The sequence below is a fragment of the Pistacia vera genome, unplaced genomic scaffold, assembly GCF_008641045.1.
Source record: "Pistacia vera cultivar Batoury unplaced genomic scaffold, PisVer_v2 Contig142, whole genome shotgun sequence".
Classification (NCBI taxonomy): domain Eukaryota; kingdom Viridiplantae; phylum Streptophyta; class Magnoliopsida; order Sapindales; family Anacardiaceae; genus Pistacia; species Pistacia vera.
Window position 1 is genome coordinate 1,373,211 of NW_022195489.1, and position 21,024 is coordinate 1,394,234.

The 21,024-nt window shown below is 36.4% G+C and overlaps 5 protein-coding genes and 1 pseudogene across 5 annotated transcripts; 3 read left to right on the top strand and 3 right to left on the bottom strand.

Annotated features, from left to right (window-relative positions):
* Positions 1 to 1,876: 1,876 nt before the first annotated feature.
* On the top strand, positions 1,877 to 2,539 carry LOC116123397 (premnaspirodiene oxygenase-like). Its single transcript, XM_031409168.1, has one exon. It carries the CDS (start codon positions 1,877 to 1,879, stop codon positions 2,537 to 2,539), a length of 663 nt encoding a protein of 220 aa, XP_031265028.1.
* Positions 2,540 to 3,902: 1,363 nt separating this feature from the next.
* LOC116123398 (cytochrome P450 71D11-like) lies at positions 3,903 to 4,448 on the top strand. The gene has a single exon (XM_031409169.1). The coding sequence runs from the start codon at positions 3,903 to 3,905 to the stop codon at positions 4,446 to 4,448; it is 546 nt and encodes a 181-aa protein (XP_031265029.1).
* A 327-nt stretch (positions 4,449 to 4,775) lies between these two features.
* On the top strand, positions 4,776 to 5,487 carry LOC116123468 (annotated as a pseudogene).
* A 10,113-nt stretch (positions 5,488 to 15,600) lies between these two features.
* On the bottom strand, positions 15,601 to 16,635 carry LOC116123399 (receptor-like protein 6). The gene has a single exon (XM_031409171.1). The coding sequence runs from the start codon at positions 16,633 to 16,635 to the stop codon at positions 15,601 to 15,603; it is 1,035 nt and encodes a 344-aa protein (XP_031265031.1).
* Positions 16,636 to 18,438: 1,803 nt separating this feature from the next.
* On the bottom strand, positions 18,439 to 19,174 carry LOC116123400 (receptor-like protein 43). The gene is made up of 2 exons (XM_031409172.1): positions 18,569 to 19,174; positions 18,439 to 18,507 (listed from the first exon to the last, which is right to left on the bottom strand). Exons 1-2 carry the CDS (start codon positions 19,172 to 19,174, stop codon positions 18,439 to 18,441), a joined length of 675 nt encoding a protein of 224 aa, XP_031265032.1.
* Positions 19,175 to 19,397: 223 nt separating this feature from the next.
* On the bottom strand, positions 19,398 to 20,398 carry LOC116123401 (receptor-like protein 34). Its single transcript, XM_031409173.1, has 2 exons — positions 19,486 to 20,398; positions 19,398 to 19,402 (listed from the first exon to the last, which is right to left on the bottom strand). Exons 1-2 carry the CDS (start codon positions 20,396 to 20,398, stop codon positions 19,398 to 19,400), a joined length of 918 nt encoding a protein of 305 aa, XP_031265033.1.
* Between the last annotated feature and the right edge of the window lie 626 nt (positions 20,399 to 21,024).

Sequence of the window (21,024 nt, forward strand, 5' to 3'; positions counted from 1 at the left end):
TTCCATTTTGTATATCACCTATTTCTTTCCCTACAGTGGTTGATCTAAGGGGCTTACAACGGCAAAATCCTACAGCCCTACACAACCCAAAATGACTCGGTACTCAAAATAATTAATAAACAAAATTTTAACAATCCTAAATCCCTGCCTCCTCCCAGGCTCTGATACCAGAGGGAACACAATTATATATATTTATATATAGTTCTTTGTGGACATAATTATATGTATAATAATTCTCATTTTTTTTTAAATCTAACGGTGAGATTGGATATATATATTAATAACAATTTTGTGTGGGCCTATATATTAATAATATCTTTTTTAAAATCTGAGGGTAGGCCCAGACCTACTCTCAAAGCGGCTGGATTCGCCCGGCTGTAGTGTTTATAAAAAAATAAAAGAATTTCTATGATTGGTAGAAGAACCATAAAACTTTAGAAAATTTTAATTATTGTTTAAACTTAATTAAAATCTTATAATATTCAAAGAATCTTTGTATATGCTATTTTATCTCATTCCACTACAATAGTGCAAGCGACAACCCTTTATTTAATTAAATTCTATGTATTAAAAAACCATTTTATGCGCCACCTTATACGCCACCTTGTCACCACCTTGTAAAACAATAGTTCATCTGTTTTAGAGATAATAAAACATTATAAAATTCTAATAAAAGGGTTAAAAAGATATAAACCCCCTGAATTTGATATAACAATAAACCCCCTGAATATCGATTATTTTAATAAATGAAATAACTTGACAGTAAGAGAATTTCTGTTATTTCTGAAATGTCAGGAGAATATTTATATTTTATCTAACCTAGGTTAATGTTATTAGGCCGAACGACTTGCGCATACTCAAGGTTTATCGAAACGACAAGTTGGTACTCAAAAGGTTTTGAAACGACAAATAGATACCTTCCGTCATGTTCTGTTAGTGATTTCTGTTTATTAATAGTGAAAAGACTAAAATACCCTTGACAGTTTATTATTTTAGTTTTTTATAAATTTAAAAATTTCCAAAAAAACCCCTAAGTTTGCTAATTTAACCAAACACCCCCATATATAAAAGTTTGTTAAATGACAAAAACACCCCCCACCACCCGCAGTGCCAGATTTCGGCCACCACCACCAGAATCTGGCCGGAAAATTGCGTTACGACACGGACCCATCAAATTTATGTCTTAACGTGTCGATCTGGCCTTTTCCGGCCAGATCCATGGTTGATCTGGCCGGAAAAGGCCAGATCTACGGCCAGATCTGGCCGTCGACGCCACAGATGGAGTTTTGCGGCATGACGGCCAGATCTGGCCTTTTCCGGCCAGATCCGTGGCTGATCTGGCCGGAAAAGGCCAGATCTACGACTAGATCTGGCCGTCGTGCCGCAAAACTCCATTTGCGGCGTCGACGGCCAGATTTGGCCATAGATCTGGCCTTTTCCGACCAGATCAGCCACGGATCTGGCCGGAAAAGGCCAGATCGACACTTTAAGACACAGATCCGATGGATCTGTGTCGTAACGCAATTTTCTGGTAGATTCAGGCGGTGGTGGCCGGAATCGGGCACTGCGGGTGGTGGGGATGTTTTTGTTATTTATCAAACTTTTTATATATGGGGGTGTTTGGTTAAATTAGCAAACTTAGGGGGTTTTTTGAAAAATTTTAAATTTATAAAAAACTAAAATAATAAACTGTCAAGGGTATTTTAGTCTTTTCACTATTAATAAATAGAAATCACTAACAGAACATGATAGAAGGTACCTATTTGTTATTTCAAAACTTTTTGGGTACCAACTTATCGTTTCAATAAACCTTGGGTTTATGTAAGTCGTTCTCCCGTGTTATTAACCCCAAATAAAGTGTATAAATAACTGATACATGTATAGTTCGACCCAACAACAAAGTCGTGAAACCTCTCAATATCTCTACATCGATCATCATTTTCCAACTCTCATGGAGCTCCAAAACCCCTATTTTCTGATCCCACTTGCCATTTTATTCTTCACCTTCATTGCATTGAAGAATTCCATAACCAAGAAATCAAGATTACCGCCGGGGCCATGGAAGCTGCCAATTATTGGAAACATGCACCACTTCGTTAACTGTGAGCCTCATCACAGGCTAAGAGACCTGGCGAAAAAACATGGTCCTCTTATGCACTTACAGCTCGGTGAAATTCCAACTCTTATTGTTTCTACGCCTGAGGCCGCTAGAGAAGTGCTGAAAAATAATGATATTAACTTCGCTCAAAGGCCTCCTCTTCTTTGTGCAGATGTTGTAGCTTATGGTTGCACAGACCTTGTGTTTTCACCATACGGAAACTACTGGCAACAGCTACGAAAGATGTGCATTACTCAGCTTATGACTCCCAAATCTGTGCAATCTTTCGGAGGAATCCGGGAAGAGGAGGTATCAAAATNTCTGAGAAGAAAAACAAAGTGTGATAATCTCAAAAATTGTTGGATTAAATATGAATTCAAGGACTCTTTTCTAGCCGTGTTCATTATGATAAAGCTGTCAGGAAGAAAACACAATTTATAGCTACAAGAGGATTAGAGCACTTACAAAATTGAAGAGCAACTTTCAGATGCTAATTTCTTCTTCCTCTACTTCCCCTATTCAGACTTCTCACCTTTTTCGGACCACCCTCTCTTTCAATCAATCTCACAAACCATTGTGGTTTACCTGTTGAGAACACAATGTAACCAATAGATATGCCAAGTACCAATCCACATCCGTATCCCATCAAGGCAATTTTCCAATCAAACCAGCTTGAAGCATTGTTTTCTTCAAGGACCATTGATGGTGATGGACTTGGTGCCGTATCATTGCTGCATTTTTTTGACAACGTTGATCCACACAAACCCAAGTTTCCAATAAAGGAATCGTTTGGAAATGCATCAAATTGCTTTCCTTGAGGTATAGGTCCCACAAACTGATTGTATGACAAGTTTAGCACTGAAAGAAATGTTAGACTTGTCAATTGCATTGGAATATTTCCAACGAGCTTGTTGTAAGAGAGATCTAATGCTTCAAGTTGTGTCAAATTTACCAATGACGATGGTATATCACCAGTTAAGCTATTGTGAGAGAAGTTGAGCAGTTTGAGTAACTGTAGCTTTCCAATCACCTCTGGAATTGGTCCTTCAAACAGGTTGTCGGACAAATCTATTGCTGTGAGAATGGTTAGAATCCTGTCCATTTCCATTTCAACTCCTTTGATTGACAAAGTTACTGAATAATATTTGCCATCAAGATACTCCATATACATGACTTCAATATCATCCATGGACGAAGGCATCATAGCCACAAAATTGTTAAAATAATTTACTGGCAAAGGACCAGTAAATTGATTGTGGGAAAGGTCGAGTATTCTCAAACCAGGGAAGGTATTTACAATTCGTAAGAATTGAACAACAAAAATCTTTGGAAGTTCTGTTAAGTACCAGTTGAACAAATTTTTTTGATGCCTGTTAAGTTATTGCTGTAAATTATGTAGAATGTGTTTGCTTCATAAGTTACTGTATAATTCATGTAAAATGTGTTTGTTTCATAAGTTATTGTTGTCTAAGTTCATAAGTCAAACCTTTTCAATATTCATAAATTAAATTCTATTTGAATAAACCATTCCCTATGTTATAAAAAAAATTATCATAAAAATAACAAATAAATCATATAAAAAAGATTGTAATCCAATTGTTGGATCCAACATAATTAAGTAGAGAAATTAACCACTCATCTCTCTACATTGATCACCATCTCCCAACTATCATGGAGCTTCAAAACCCCTATTTTTATCCTATTTACCATCTTCGTCTTCACCTTCATTGCATTTAGGTTCCTTAACCAGAAATCAAGTTTAAGGTTACCACCAGGGCCATGGAGGCTGCCACTTATCGGAAACATGCTCCATTTCATTGGCGTTTTGCCTCATCGCAAGCTAAGAGATTTGGCAAATAAATATGGTCCTGTTATGTACTTACAACTCGGCCAAATTCCAACTGTTATCATTTCTTCGCCTGAAGCCGCTCGAGAAGTGATGAAAACTCATGATGTTAACTTCGCTCAAAGGCCTGCTGTTCTTGTTGCAGATATTATAGCTTATGGTTGCACAGACATTGTGTTTGCACCATATGGGTACTACTGGAAGCAGTTGCGAAAGATTTGCATTAGTCAACTTTTAACTCCAAAATCTGTGCTATCTTTCAGATCAATCCGGGAAGAGGAGGTGTCCAATCTTGTTCGAAGGATTTCTTCAAGGGCAGGAGGAACGATTAATCTTAGCAGAGAAATCTTTTCGATGACGTTTGGAATCACGACGAGAGCGGCGTTTGGAGGAAAAATGAAAGATCAAGAGGCATTCTTATGTGCTATTCAAGAAGGTATAGATCTGGCAGGAGGTTTCACTGCGGCTGATGTGTTTCCTTCCTTCGAATTTATTGACTCATAGTGGGGTAAAGAGTAAAATTAAGGAGATTCATGACAGAGTTGATAGATTGTTTGACGCCATTATCGAGTGAGCATAAAGTAGAAGGGAACAAGGAAGACAAATGAGCGTGAGGGGATGATGATCTAAAGATTTCTTAGACGTTCTTTTGAACTTGCAGAATAATGGAGACCATGAATTCACCTTAAGTAATGACAACATCAAAGCAGTCACGTGGTTAGTATGTTTAATTATCTTTTATTCGTATCAGATTCAGCTTAGTTCAAACTGATATTTAGTAAAATCTTTGCTAAAATATCTACTCTGCTATTTTAGGACGTTTTCACTGCTGGGAGTGATACATCTTCTACAACTGTAGAATGGGCAATGGTCGAATTGCTAAAAAATCCAAGAGCCATGGAGAAAGCACAAGCAGAGGTGAGGAATGTGTTCCGTATGAAAGGAACAGTTGATGAAGAAGGGCTTCATGAATGAATTTTTGAAGGCAGCAATCAAAGAATCTATGAGATTACACCCCGCTGCTCCGTTGCTACTTCCAAGGGAATGTAGGAAGCAGTGTGAGATTTTCGGATACGAAATACCTGTCAAGACTAAAGTTGGTAAATGCATGGGCAATAGGGAGGGATACCAATCATTGGAGCCAAGCTGAGAAGTACTATCCTGAGAGATTTCTAGACAGTTCAATTGATTACAAGGGGGCTCATTTGAATCATCCCATTTGGAGCTGAGGAGAGTTTGTCCTGGCATAACAATGGGTGTAGCCAATGTGGAGCTTCCATGGCCCAGTTGCTATATCTTTTGGTTGGAAACTTCCCAGTGGAGAAAAGCTAGAAGATCTTGACATGAGTGAGGGTTTTGGTCTCGCAGTGCGAAGAAAAAAGGACCTTGAATTAGTTCCAGTTCCTTATCATCCTGTGTCTCCTTGCTAATTGGAGAAATTATATGCTGTTATAGATCTGCATATTAGTTTGCTTCAGCAGTTACATGTTGTGGCTTGTACTAAATATTTAATGTGGTCTAGAAGATATCAATAAATAAGAGATAGAAGCGATGTAACTTTATTTATTTTATTTGTTATTTTTTTAATAACTAAGGTATCCGAGTACACTTGCCGGTCGAGCTCGCCAATCCTCAAGGCTATGGAACACTTTACAAGCCCAATGAACCAAGAAAATTGCACAATTGTAATAGGTGCCTCTCCTCTTACTCGAATATAAAGCCTTTGAGTATTGCTAACCCAGTGGCTAAAGGGCTTGCCATTTGGCCACAACCGATATATAAGCGTGTAATTTGTTGTAATAAGAAATAATGTATAAGGGAATATAAGAGTAAACAATTTAATGGTGCGGAGGATATCAATTGAGCTATGACCTTATTCAGTACTGTAATATCTCTCCGTAGGGACTTAATTGCGGCCAATATTAGGTTAATTTCTTGCTGGATTTAGTTTCATTTGTGTTTAAACTTAAGGTTTTGGAGTGGTATAATTTGTAAGGTTTTTAAAATTGCAGTTCTATAAGTTTTTTTATCTGGGAGTTTTTTTGTTAAGTATCAATAATTGTAGGCTAAGTTGAATTGTTAGGGAGTGGTACATTTACTGTATGTCAGTTTGGGGTGTTATTATTGGGATATTGTGGCTAACTTTCGTGCTTGTTCTCATGTGAAATTATATGTTTTTAGAAAACTATTCAATAAGAATACAATTATATAATAAGAGTTAATTTAGAAATCTTATTAGGAATTTAAATATGAATTCTATTACAATGGAATATCTTATATCTTACCTATAATATAAAAGTGAGAACCAATTTAAAGTTATGAGATAATATGGAATACAAAGTATTTGATGTAAGGGTTATTAAACATCATGGGTAGAGTGTCTTAAAAACTGAGATTGTTTCTGTTCTATTAATTATGTATTGAGTTTATGATATTGTGTACTCTTGTATATCATGTGTATGGATGTAGACTGGTTATACTGAACCACATAAAGTTGTATCTTTTTGTGTGGTGTGATTTTATTCCTATGTTATAATCTCAAGTGTATGTTTTTTTTTGCTATCCGATCTCCTAACAGTGACAGCTGAGATGTTTCCTTCCTTCAAAATTGACGACTGAATCAGTAGGTAATGAACCATTAGTGGCTTCCGTTGCTTGTGCGGCATAATGTTTTAATCTTGAAAAATGAAAAAAGTTATGGAAAAGGCACTAGTACAAGTGAGGAAAGTCCTCTGTTTAAAGGAAAGGTTGACGAAACAACCTTCATGATTAAAATACTTGAAGTCAGTCGTCCCAATTGTGGAACAAAGCTAGATAAACTTGTTGGATGAAACCCAAATGAAACCATACGGGCCTGCGTAGGCCCAAAATGAACATATCTTCATATAACTGATTTCTTAGAATGCAAGGACTTGGAAAGTTTCCGCTACAGCCCTGGCCTTTAAAGACCTACTGACACTGGAAAACAAACTCCATCTTGTGGCTCTTGAAACATGCTATGTGAATTTAAAGTACATCTTTAAACAGTAACAATACTTGGGGGAAAGGTATTCCAGTACCCATTTTCCGCCCAAATTTGCAGTAGGCAGTACAAATAAGTTGGTTTCAATGATCCAAGGCTAGAGAGGAACATAAGAACTTTATTGAATGGAATTCTTCGAATTAACATATCTTGCATCATAGTTATGGCAATTCTAATTCTCAATCTCACACGGAATTTAGAATACAGAAGATTGAAGAGTTACTCAGAGACAGACTATAGCACTTATCCAGCTCCCAAATACTACTCTTCCATGTTATCAACTCTCCAAGTGTAGCTCACTCCTTTGGTTTGCTCATTAAGTTTTAGTTACTGATCAATTCCATCATTCTCGGCTGAAGTTATGCCTCTCTTATTAATATATGACAAATGGACATCTTGGGCTTATTTGAAGTATATAACAAATATTGAAAATAGAAAACAACTGATATATATACTAGTTTTAACTATCTTCCATCTAGAATTTCTCCCATGACCATCCCTTGATTGTGTGCAGTAATGTAGTGTTACAATAATAAAGCATGCGTCTTTCATCTTTCCATAAAACGACCAGCCTTACCTGATACTCGACTGACACTGTTTACTTTGTCATTGTTCCTTCAAAACGACATGTTTAGCAGTGTAAAACGATGACTGTTCCCCTTAGCTTTAAACCGATTTTCTAATAGAGTACGAAGTAATACATTTTTATTGACTTCACTCATAGCTAGATGAATAGTTTCATGCTTTTTTGCTTGTACTAAATATTTAAGATGATCTAGAAGGTATCAATTATAAGGAACAAAAGTGTGTAACTTCTTTGTAATAAGAATGAATATCTAATAGAAAACAAGACCAAAATTGCATAATAGGAGATTATATAAATTGATGAAGCTGTGAAGGTTTGTGTTGGAGTTGTCAATCACTTCAACCATAAGAGGTCATGCAGACGCATTAGGGATCCTGGGCCCATAGGTGGTTTGGGCCTATTCTATAAATAACTGTTGTAGGATTTCTCTAAGTAATTAATTTTTAATTAGGTTTGAGTTTAGGAAAATGAATCTTTGTACTACTAGGTTTTACTCTTTAAATCTAGTATATAAACTTATTTTTCTCTTGTATGAGTATAATAGCAAATCATATAATAAATTACTGTCATTATAATGAGAGAAGTGAGACGATATTACAATAATATTGGCTTTGCTAATCGTAGCTTATAAATTGGGTGAATTAGGGTAAATTGCGCGTATTCTTCTTTCTCTTTACTTGTGTGTGTTTATTGTTTTTGATTTCGTATTACTCTAGATTGTTTCAGTTTGTACATTGTTTAATACAGTACATTATGTCTCTCCATCTTCCTCTTCATTTTATAAGCTAGGTCCTTTCAAACTCATTCCTTGGCTTGCTCACCAGTGAAGCTTGCTCCCAAAATTTTCCTACTACTTATTACATAATGAAAATGTTAATTTCATTTTCTTTTATATATATACATATATATGATCTTTATATTCACGGTAATGGTAATAAAGATAGGGAAACGATCCAAATGCAAAATAAAGTTCAAGATTACCACCGGCAGGGCCATGGAAGCTGCCACTCATCGGAAAAATGCACCGTTCCACTGTCTCTTTACAACATCAGCCAAACAAAATTTCAACCCTTGTGGTTTCTTCACCCGAAGCTGCTAAATAAGTAATGAAAACTCATGATTTTAACTTTGCTCAAAGGTCTTTTCTCCTTGCTAAGAAGAGGTATCCAATCTTATTAGATTGATTAATTTGCATTGTTGACCATTTGGTTTGGGTTGTATATCAAATTAAGTAATTAACCATGGATCACATGCTAACATTTGCTGTTCCTAAATTTCCATCTTCATCTTCACCCTCGTTGCGTTTAAGCAATTGAGAACAAAGAAGTTAAGTTCAAGGTTACCCACTAGAGCCATGGAAGCTGCCACTAATTGGAGAAATTATATACATGTTTTTATGAAAGACGTATGCACATTAGTTTGCTGGAGAAGTTACAAAATGAGAAGTGTTTAAGATGACAAAGAAGTTATCCACAAGAAAAAGAATTAAGTGCGCAAATTCTTGTAATAAGAATTAATTAATTGAAGGCGTGAAGGTAATAATAAGTGAGCTATTAACCACCAGCCTTGTGGCCAGACGATAAGACTTTAGCTATTTGGATAAGTTATTCAAAAGCCTTATATTTGAGTTTCACAACATAATTATCCATCATATTTGTAATTTACTTGGTTTATTGGGCTTGTAGAGTATTTAATAGATTCCAAAAATCAGTTGAAGTGTGCCCGAACTGACCCAAACACCTCGGTTACTAAAATAATAATAATAATTATAATAACAAAATAAAGTGAGCTATTTACCTTGTTCAATATAGTTAACTACGTGTCTCCTGTATTCTCTTCATTTTGTAATGAAACAAATTTTTACGCTAGTAGTAGTCATATTTTTGGCTTCAACAAGTATTATCAATAATTTAAAATAAAAGTTCAACACATGAGATTTATCATCTAGATTAGTTATATATGAAATCAATAATCCCTCGCACATTGTGAACCACATAGTTAATGGATTAAATAAGTCAAAAACTAAATTTCAAATCAATTAGTTTTTTTTTTTTTTTTTTTTTTTTTGTCTAAGTTTCAGGGGAGAAAACTATCAAAGTCTAAGTCACGATTGATCGACATGAGGGTGGGTGAGTATAACATTACCTAATATGTTAGTTTTTGGGTAGTTGGTGGTAGTAGTCCCTCGCAAATTATTTACAATTCGGTAAGATATTGAACAACAAAAATCTTTGGAATGTTCTGTTAAGTACCAGTTGAACAAATTTTTTTTGATGCCTGTTAAGTTATTGCTGTAAATTATGTAGAATGTGTTTGCTTCATAAGTTACTGTTATAATCATGTAAAATGTGTTTGTTTCATAAGTTATTGTTGTCTAAGTTCATAGTCAAACCTTTTCAATTATTCATAAATTAAATTCTATTTGAAAAACCATCCCTATGTTATAAAAAAAATATCATAAAAAATACAAATAAATCATATAAAAAAGATTGTAATCCAATTGTTGGATCCAACATAAATTAAGTAGAGAAATTAACCACTCATCTCTCTACATTGATCCCATCTCCCAACTATCATGGAGCTTCAAAACCCCTATTTTCTATCCTATTTACCATCTTCGTCTCTCACCTTCATTGCATTAGGGTTCCTTAACCAAGAAATCAAGTTTAAGGTTACCACCAGGGCCATGGAGGCTGCCACTTATCGGAAACATGCTCCATTTCATTGGCGTTTTGCCTCATCGCAAGCTAAGAGATTTGGCAAATAAATATGGTCCTGTTATGTACTCAAACTCGGCCAATTCCAACTGTTATCATTTCTTCGCCTGAAGCCGCTCGAGAAGTGAGAAAACTCATGTGTTAACTTCGCTCAAAGGCCTGCTGTTCTTGTTGCAAATATTATAGCATGGTTGCACAGACATTGTGTTTGCACCATATGGGTACTACTGGAAGCAGTTGCGAAAGATTGCATTAGTCAACTTTTAACTCCAAAATCTGTGCATCTTTCAGATCAATCCGGAAGAGGAGGTGTCCAATCTGTTCGAGGATTTCTTCAAGGGCGGAGGAACGATTAATCTTAGCAGAGAAATCTTTTCGATGACGTTTGGAATCACGACGAGAGCGGCGTTTGGAGGAAAAATGAAAGATCAAGAGGCATTCTTATGTGCATTCAAGAAGGTATAGATCTGGCAGGAGGTTTCACTGCGGCTGATGTGTTTCCTTCCTTCGAATTTATTGACTCAATCAGTGGGGTAAAGAGTAAAATTAAGGAGATTCATGACAGAGTTGATAGATTGTTTGACGCCATTATCGTGAGCATAAAAGTAGAAGGGCAACAAGGAAGACAAATAGAGCGTGAAGGGGATGATGATCATAAAGATTTCTTAGACGTTCTTTTGAACTTGCAGAATAATGGAGACCATGATTCACCTTAAGTAATGACAACATCAAAGCAGTCATCGTGGTTAGTATGTTTAATTATCTTTTATTCGTATCAGATTCAGCTTAAGTTCAAACTGATATTTAGTAAATCTTTGCTAAAATATCTACTCTGCTATTTTAGGACGTTTACTGCTGGGAGTGATACATCTTCTACAACTGTAGAATGGGCAATGTCAGAATTGCTAAAAAATCCAAGAGCCATGGAGAAGCACAAGCAGAGGTGAGGAATGTGTTCCGTATGAAAGGAAAGTTGATGAAGAAGGGCTTCATGATTGAATTATTTGAAGGCAGCAATCAAGAATCTATGAGATTACACCCCGCTGCTCCGTTGCTACTTCCAAGGGAATGTAGGAAGATGTGAGATTTCGGATACGAAATACCTGTCAAGACTAAAGTTTTGGTAAATGCAGGGCAATAGGGAGGGATACCAATCATTGGAGCCAAGCTGGAAGTACTATCCTGAGAGATTTCTAGACAGTTCAATTGATTACAAGGGGGCTCATTTTGAATTCATCCCATTTGGAGCTGGAAGGAGAGTTTGTCTGGCATAACAATGGGTGTAGCCAATGTGGAGCTTCCATTGGCCAGTTGCTATATATTTTGGTTGGAAACTTCCCAGTGGAGAAAAGCTAGAAGATCTTGACATGAGTGAGGGTTTTGGTCTCGCAGTGCGAAGAAAAAAGGACCTTGAATTAGTTCCAGTTCCTTATCATCCTGTGTCTCCTGCTAATTGGAGAAATTATATGCTGTTATAGATCTGCATATAGTTTGCTTCAGCAGTACATGTTGTGGCTTGTACTAAATATTTAATGTGGTCTAGAAGATATCAATAAATAAGAGATAGAAGCGATGTAACTTATTTATTTTATTTGTTATTTTTTTAATAACTAAGGTATCCGAGTACACTTGCGGTCGAGCTCGCCTAATCCTCAAGGCTATGGAACAATTTACAAGCCAATGAACCAAGAAAATTGCACAATTGTAATAGGTGCCTCTCCTACTCGAATATAAAGCTTGAGATTGCTAACCCAGTGGCTAAAGGGCTTGCCATTTGGCCACAAGCCGATATAAAGCGTGTAATTTGTGTAATAAGAAATAATGTATAAGGGAATATAAGAGTAAACAATTTAATGGTGCGGAGGTAATATCAATTGAGCTATGACCTTATTCAGTACTGTAATATTCTCCGTAGGGACTTAATTGCGGCCAAATTAGGTTAATTTCTTGCTGGATTTAGTTCATTTGTGTTTAAACTTTAAGGTTTTGGAGTGGTATAATTTGTAAGGTTTTAAAATTGCAGTTCTTAATAAGTTTTTTATCTGGGAGTTTTTTTGTTAAGTATCAATAATTGTAGGCTAAGTTGAAGTTAGGGGTGGTACATTTACTGTATGTCAAGTTGGGTGTTATTATTGGGATATTGTGGCTAACTTTCGTGCTTGTTCTCATGTGAAATTATATGTTTTTAGAAAACTATTCAATAAAGATACAATTAAAATAAGAGTATAATTTAGAAATATTAGAATTTAAATATGAATTCTATTACAAATGGAATATCTTATATCTTACCTATAATATAAAAGTGAGAACCAATTTAAAGTTATGAGATAATATGAGAATACAAAGTATTTGAGTAAGGGTTATTAAACATCATGGGTAGAGTGTCTTAAAAACTGAGATTGTTTCTGTTCTATTAATTATGTATGAGTTTATGATATTTGTGACTCTTGTAATTCATGTGTATGGATGTAGACTGGTTATACTGAACCACATAAAGTTGTATCTTTTTGTGTGTGTGTGATTTTATTCCTATGTATTAATCTCAAGTGTATGTTTTTTTTTGCTATCGATCTCCTAACAGTGACAGCTGAGATGTTCCTTCCTTCAAAATGACGACTGAATAGTAGGGTAATGAACCATTAGTGGCTTCCGTTGCTTGTGCGGCATAATGTTTAATCTTGAAAAATGAAAAAAGTTATGGAAAAGGCACTAGTACAAGTGAGGAAAGTCCTCTGTATTAAAGGAAAGGTTGACGAAACAACCTTCATGATAAAATACTTGAAGTCAGTCGTCAATTGTGGAACAAAGCTAGATAAACTTGTTGGATGAAACCCAAAATGAAACCAACGGGCCTGCGTAGGCCCAAAATGAACAATATCTTCATATAACTGATTTCTTAGAATGCACAGGACTTGGAAAGTTCCGCTACAGCCCTGGCCTTTAAAAGACCTACTGACACCTGGAAAACAAACTCCATCTTGTGGCTCTTGAAACATGCTATGTGAATTTAAAGACATCTTTAAACAGTAACAATACTTGGGGGAAAGGTATTCCAGTACCCATTTTCCGAAATTTGCAGTAGGCATACAATAAGTTGAGTTTTCAATGATCCAAGGCTAGAGAGGGAACATTAAGAACTTTATTGAATTGGAATTCTTCGAAATTAACATATCTTGCATACATAGTTATGGCAATTCTAATTCTCAATCTCACACGGAAATTTAGAATACAGAAGATTGAAGATTACTCAGAGACAGACTATAGCAGCTTATCCAGCTCCCAAATACTACTCTTCCATGTTACAACTCTTCCAAGTCGTCTGAGAAGAAAAACAAAGTGTGATAATCTCCAAAATTGTTGGATTAAATATGAATTCAAGGACTCTTTTCTAGCGTGTTCATTATGAAAGCTGTCAGGAAGAAGAAAACACAATTATAGCTACAAGAGATTAGAGCACTTACAAAATTGAAGAGCAACTTTCAGATGCTAATTTCTTCTTCCTCTACTTCCCCTATTCAGACTTCTCACCTTTTGGACCACCTCTCTTTCAATCAATCTCACAAACCATTGTGGTTTACCTGTTGAGAACACAATGTACCAATAGATATGCCAAGTACCAATCCCATCCGTATCCCATAAGGCAATTTTCCACAAACCAGCTTGAAGCATTGTTTTCTTCAAGGACCATTGATGGTGATGGACTTGGTGCCGTTCATTGCTGCATTTTTTTGACAACGTTGATCCACACAAACCCAAGTTTCCAATAAAGGAATGTTGGAAATGCATCAAATTGCTTTCCTTGAGGTATAGGTCCCACAAACTGATTGTATGACAAGTTTAGCACTGAAAGAAATGTTAGACTTGTCAATTGCATTGGAATATTTCCAACGAGCTTGTGTAAGAGAGATCTAATGCTCAAGTTGTGTCAAATTTGCCAATGCGATGGTATATCACCAGTTAGCTATTGTGAGAGAAGTTGAGCAGTTGAGTAACTGTAGCTTTCCAACATCACTCTGGAATTGTCCTTCAAACAGGTTGTCGGACAAATCTATTGCTGTGAGAATGGTTAGAATCCTGTCCATTTCCATTTCAACTCCTTTGATGACAAAGTTACTGAAATATTTGCCATCAAGATACTCCATATACATGACTTCAATATCATCCATGGACGAAGGCATCATAGCCACAAAATGTTAAAATAATTTACTGGCAAAGGACCAGTAAATTGATGTGGGAAAGGTCGAGTATTCTCAAACCAGGGAAGGGAAATGTTGCACTGGAATTGTAATGGGACCATGAAATCGATTAGATCTCAAAATAATACACGAAGGTTTTAAGATTTCTAGAGAGTGGGGAAGGTATCATTAATCATGTTATTCCCCACATCTAGGATTTTCAAAAGGTTACATTAATCAAAGATGGGTAATGGTCCCTCCAATGATTGCCATTAAGCATAAGAGCCGTCAAACTACTGGGAGTTGGAAGTTTAGAGATCCAGGCTACCATGGAAATTGTTCACCTCCAAATTCAGGAAATAGAGGCGCGTACTAAAGTTTCCGAAACACGTGGAATTTTTCCACTAAATTGTTATTGATAAGTCATATACAAATATAGATCAAATTGCAAAATGAAGGGCGGATGACTCCTATTAAATTGTTGGATGACAAATCCAAAAAATTGAGCTGGCCAAGTTTAAATATTGATGTTGGTATTTGACAAGTAAAACCGTTGGATGACAGATCCAAAAAATGATTTTAGTAAGGTTTTCAAGTGACGGAGGAATTGACCCAGAAAAATTGTTGTCTCCAAGATAAAGATGAGTGAGCTGGCCAAGTTTAGATATTGATGTTGGTATTTGACCAGTAAAACCGTTGGATGACAGACGCAAATAATGATTTCAGTAAGGTTTTCGAGTGACGGAGGAAATGACCCAGAAAATTTATTGTCTCCAAGATGAAGTTCAGTGAGCTGGCCAAGTTTAGATATCCATGTTGGTATTTGACCAGTAAACCGTTGGATGACAGACCCAAATAGATGATCAGTAAGGTTTTCGAGTGATGGAGGAAATGACCCAGAAAATTTATTGTCTCCAAGATGAAGTCAGTGAGCTGGCCAAGTTTAGATATCCATGTTGGTATTTGACCAGTAAAACCGTTGGATGACAGATCCAAAAAAGTGATTTCAGTAAGGTTTCAAGTGACGGTGGAAATGACCCAGAAAATTTGTTGTCTCGAAGACAAGTGAGTGAGGTGGCCAAGTTTAGATTGATGTTGGTATTTGACCAGTAAAACTGTTGAATGATAGATCCAAAAAAGTGATTTCAGTAAGTTTTCAAGTGACGGCGGAATTGACCCTTCGGAATTTGCATCCACTTAGACGCAAATGATTCAAGTGCATCAGATTGCCGATTGTGTCGGGTAATTTCCCTGAAAAGTTTGTGGAAGAGAGATCCAATAATTTAAGAGGATTGCTCCTGTTGAAATTTGGCAAATTAACCGTTATGTTTTGATTGTCAGACAATCTGAGCAGTTGGAGAAATGGAAATCGGAAAAGATCATTTGGAAACTTGCCTTGCATGTAATTACTCTGAAGACTCAGAGATATCAAAGAAGAAGACAGGTTTACAAAAGAACCAACTGCAACAGAAGACATGTCGACATTCTCCAGATGAAGATATCTTAGTTCTGTCAGGTTTTGCAAGAGGTTTTTAAAACCTTGTTGACGCAGTTTCAGATAATCAAAGTCAGAAGAAAGGTGAAGCAAAACAAGCTTAGATAAGTGAAAGATTTCGGTTGGAACTAGGCCATAGAAATTGGATGAAGAAAGGTTAAGATGTGTCAATTTGGTGAACTGACCAAACTTGGGTGAGATGGTGGATGGATCGAAAATATTGTCAGCTAGATTGAGCTTCTGGAGATGGTGCAGGTTGAAGAGGCTGCTACTGTCGTTGATAGGACCAATAAGTCCACAAGAACTTAAGTCAAGTCCAATCACATGACCGGTGAACCTATCACAAGTAACCCCATCCCAAGTGCAGCAATCACTACCCTCTTTCCAGGAATCTGTCTTAGAAGAACTTGAATACTCATTAATGGTAAAAGTGTTCTTGAAACGGAGAAGGGCAGAGCTTTGTTCAGGAGAGCAGAGTTTCTGTAATGGAGAAGAAGAGTTAAAAGAGGATGAAGAAATAACTTGAAGATGGAAGAGCAAGAAGAAGAGGCAGAGGACTAGATAATGCCAAAATAATCCCCACATCTTTTTCTTTCCAAGAAGAGCAAAAGCAAATTTTGGATATGGGAAAATGAATATGAACATGTAGATATATATACACACATCCTCTGCATTTTCTTCCTTCCTTTTATGCATTTATTTTACACATGCAAGTGGGGTCCAACTAAAGTAGTTAAAGTTGAATTTATCCCACATCGCCATAAGTGGGCTCTCTCCTACACGCCCACTTTATCAACTAGATTGTTCCCTACTACACAGGGCTCTCTTCTCTTTTGAACTAGTTTTTGGAGTTGAGTTCTACTCAAATCCATTTTATCAATAAGCTTGTTGCCTACTACATGGTGAGTGACTATCACCTTTCTTTAATACGGTAATGTAAGTTATTTGTAATCAACAGAACAAAAAAAAATCTGTCATAAAAAGGAGGATTTAACCAAAAAAAAAAAAATTCTAATTTGAGAAGAAAAAATATATAAAAAACAACACGTTGTTTTTAGTCAGTAGTCTTTTTCTCTGAGCCTGACGGCAAAGACTTATTTCGGTCAACTAAGAGTTTTCAACACGTAATTGTAGGGCCATAAAACTACAATAATCCTGCCCCAACTCAAGGAGTGGGTATACATTCGCTATATTTAAGTTGGAAATATTAATTTAGTTGTCACTTGTCATAGAATGCTTTTTGTCAAGTAAACGCCTCTCTTGGGGCAAAATGTTCCATGAGGTCGACCACCATGGGACCTGCTTTTATTGGGGCCGGGTTGGGTAAGTTACATCCTCCTGGTCTTCTATTACTTCCAAGAAAATGTAGGAAGAGCTGTGACATTTTCGGGTGCAAAATACCTGTCAAGACTAAAGTCGCAGAAAGATTATCCGTTTAGTTTGGGTTGAGATAGCAGGACTTTTTGTTATTATCAGAAGATGAAAGTCTGGGTCTTCTGCGACAAAGACTTGACCCCGTAGTTAATGCAGCTGATTGGGGGCGTTAGAAAAAAGAAGATTAAGTAACTTGGAAATATATGCCAACAGTTACAACCGAGTTCCCACTTGCTTTGATTTCAAGAGATTCAAGACAGCTATTAAATTAACCCATTGCCCACCTGAACCGCTCGGATTTATTTCATGAATATATATACGGTCACTGTTATTCCATATCTAGCATTCAAAAGACTGGCCATGAAGGTATTTAAGTTTCCGCACTATTTCTTAATCTCAAATTAAAATTCAAAATCTACAAACAAACAGAAACTCAGCTTAATCAAAGCCTTTTTTTGAACATTAATTAATCAATCTCTGATGGGATAACAAAATATATATGAAAGTCTAAATATTTCACAGATTAAGCATCTTCTGCTTCCATGACTTGAATTCCAATTGGCATAATGCTGATCAATGAAATGGAATTGCTATATGTATGACTGACATGACCAGTTTGTGAATTGCCAGATCCTATCACCCAGGACAGATGCGAATTTCAGCTCGACAAGTAAAATCTGAAAAGTGAACAGGAAGGGGAGTTTAACAATTCAGTATGTAAGTTATGTGTACCATCATATCTCAAACTTAGTTGGAAAAAAAATATATATGCATTTGAAGTTATTCTATATAAAGAAGATTGGAGCACTCACCAAATTAACTTGGACAAGCAATTCAGTTACCAGTTTCTTTATCTTCTGTATCCATATCTTCTGTTTGGCCTCCTAGCTTTCTTGGGTCGGTCTCTTTCAACCATCCTTACAAACCACTGTGGTTTTCCTGTTGAGAATACAATATATCCCATAGACAAGCCGAGCACCAATCCACATCCATATCCCATCAAACTGATTTTCCAGTCAAACCTGTTCAAGACATTGTGTTCTTTCGAGACCAAAATTGGTTTAGGCACTTCATTCATGACACATTTTTTTGACAATGGTAATCCACACAACCCCAAGTTTCCTCCTAAATAAGAATCATTTTGAAATGTATCAAATTGCTTTCCTTGAGGTATAGATCCCTCAAGTTGGTTGTCTGAAAGATTTAACATTGAAAGAAATGTGAGATTTGTCAATTCTCTAGGGATCTCTCCTACAAGCTTGTTAGAAGAGAGATCTAAAGCTTCAAGCTCCAACAAATTTCCAAATGATGATGGAATATGACCGGTTAAGGAATTGTGAGAAAAATTGAGAAAAAAGAGTGAATTAAGCTTTCCAACAATATCTGGTATTCGTCCCTGGAATTGGTTGTTTGACAAATCAATAATCGTTAAAATGGTTAGGATTCTCACCATTTCAACATCAATTCCTTTCACTGTCAAAACTGTAGAATAATATTGACCATGTGAGCCCATGTATTGCGCTGCCCCACTGCTATTATCCCTGTTCATCATAGCCTTAAATTTTTTAAGATATGATGTTGGCAAATTGCCAATGAATCTATTATGAGAAAGATCAAGTATTCGCAACATTGGGAATGGACATCTTGTATTCAAATTGCGAATGGGACCGTGAAAACTATTCGATCTCAACATAAGAACTTGTAGTTTTGGAAGAGTGGCTAACCAGTAAGGAAATGTATCATTAATCCTGTTATTTCCGACGTCTAGAACTTCCAAGCTGTTACATTTAGCCAAAGATTGTGGCAATGTTCCCTCCAACTGATTGGCATTTAAGTTGAGAGTTGTCAAAGCACTGTTCATCGTAAGATCCAGTAGGAAGATCTTGTCATGGTTTCCAAGACATTGTGGACTCCTACTCAAGTTCAGATGCTCAATAGTGCCCAAACTACAAGGCAATGAAGCGGTCTCTCCTGTCAATTTATTGTTTGAAACTGAGAAGCATTTCCTGGAAGGTGGTAGAAGCAAAAGGGGTCCTTGAAGCAAGTTGGAATGAAGATCAAGAAATTTTAGATGCTTTGCCGATCTATACTGAAAATTTGTCAACAAATTGTGAGAAAGATCCAGATATTGCAATTTGTACCACGACCCTGTCTCCCGTTGGGAAATTCTACCAGAAATTTTGTTATAGGAAAGGTCTAAAATCATCAATTCTGTTGAGGTTCTCAGGAAAACAGGGAATTCGGTTATGTTGCAGGAAGAGAATCCGAAAACTTTGAGCCTGGGCAACATAGAGTTGACGTTGGTTTGGGTTCTTAGTGACAGTAGACTGTTATTTGAAAGATCCATAACTTCCAGGTTTTTGAACTTTGAAAAGAATTCAGACCTAACAATGCCAGTGAGGTTATTTGATGAAAGATCAAGTAAAGAAAGATTCAAAGGTTGAAATATGGGATTCGGAATTGGACCAGTGAACTTGTTGTTTCTAAGGTCTAAATATTGCAAAGATGGCAAAATAAACAACCAAGACGGCACTCTTCCAATCAGAAAATTATTAGATAATTTGAGAATGGATAGAGATGAATGGCCACTTACTTGATAAGGAAGATGACCCACAAATTCATTGTGTGAAAAGTGTAAATGAGAAACCTGAGTGAGATTGAATGCTGATAATGGCAGTTGACCACTAAAATTGTTATCAAAGAGATATATTTCAATCACTTTGCTGAGGTTGCCCAAAACATCTGGAAATTGTCCGGAAAAACTGTTGTGTGCAAATGATAGACGAGTGAGCTTCCTGAGGTTAGATACCAATGTAGGGACTTGGCCAGTAAAATTGTTGAATGTCAAATCCAAAATGGTGATACCTGTGAGGTTCCAAAGTGATCTTGGAATTGAATCCGTGAATTTGCAATAAGAAAGATCTAACACATTCAAGTGTATAAGATCTCCGATTGTTTCAGGTAATATTCCTGAAAATTTTGTTAAAGATTGATCTAACAACCTCAAGGGACTGCTCCAGTTAGACTCTGGTAAATTGCCTATGAGACCTCCGTTTCTAGACAAACTTAGCTGCTGATTCCCCATTGGTGGAACAAAGCTAGATAAACTTTTTGGATGAAACCCAAAATGAAACCATCGGGCCTGCGTAGGCCCAAATGAACAATATCTTCATAAACTGTTCTTCTTAGAATGCAAGGACTTGGAAAGTTCCGCTACAGCCCTGGCCTTTAAAAGACCTACTGAACACTGGAAACAAACTCCATCTTGTTGGCTCTTGAAACATGCTATGTGAATTATAAAGTACACTTTAAACAGTAACAATACTTGGGGAAAGGTATTCCAGTACCCATTTTCCGAAATTGTCAGTAGGCAGTACAAATAGTTGATTTTTCAATGATCCAGCTGAGAGGGAACATTAGAACTTTATTGAATTGGAATTCTTCGAAATTAACATATCTTGCATACTATAGTTATGGCAATTCTAATTCTCAATCTCACACGGAAATTTAAATACAAGATTGAAGATTACTCAGAGACAGACTATACAGCTTTCCAGCTCCCAAACTAACTCTTCCATGTTATCAACTCTTCCAAGTCGTCTGAGAAGAAAACAAAGTGTGATATCTCAAAAATTGTTGGATTAAATATGAATTCAAGGACTCTTTTCTAGCCTGTTCATTATGATAAAGCTGTCAGGAAGAAAACCAATT

What these genes read in the sequence shown, in the direction of transcription:
- LOC116123399 (XM_031409171.1), bottom strand. Translation starts at nt 16,635, where the DNA reads ATGCATAAAAGGAAGGAAGAAAATGCAGAGGATGTGTGTATATATATC.
- LOC116123401 (XM_031409173.1), bottom strand. Translation starts at nt 20,398, where the DNA reads ATGGGGAATCAGCAGCTAAGTTTGTCTAGAAACGGAGGTCTCATAGGC.
- LOC116123400 (XM_031409172.1), bottom strand. Translation starts at nt 19,174, where the DNA reads ATGAACAGTGCTTTGACAACTCTCAACTTAAATGCCAATCAGTTGGAG. An exon ending in ATCTCTCTTCTAACAAGCTT is followed by an intron (nt 18,508 to 18,568) that starts GTAGGAGAGATC and finishes TAAATCTTTCAG; the next exon opens with ACAACCAACTTGAGGGATCT.
- LOC116123398 (XM_031409169.1), top strand. Translation starts at nt 3,903, where the DNA reads ATGCTCCATTTCATTGGCGTTTTGCCTCATCGCAAGCTAAGAGATTTG.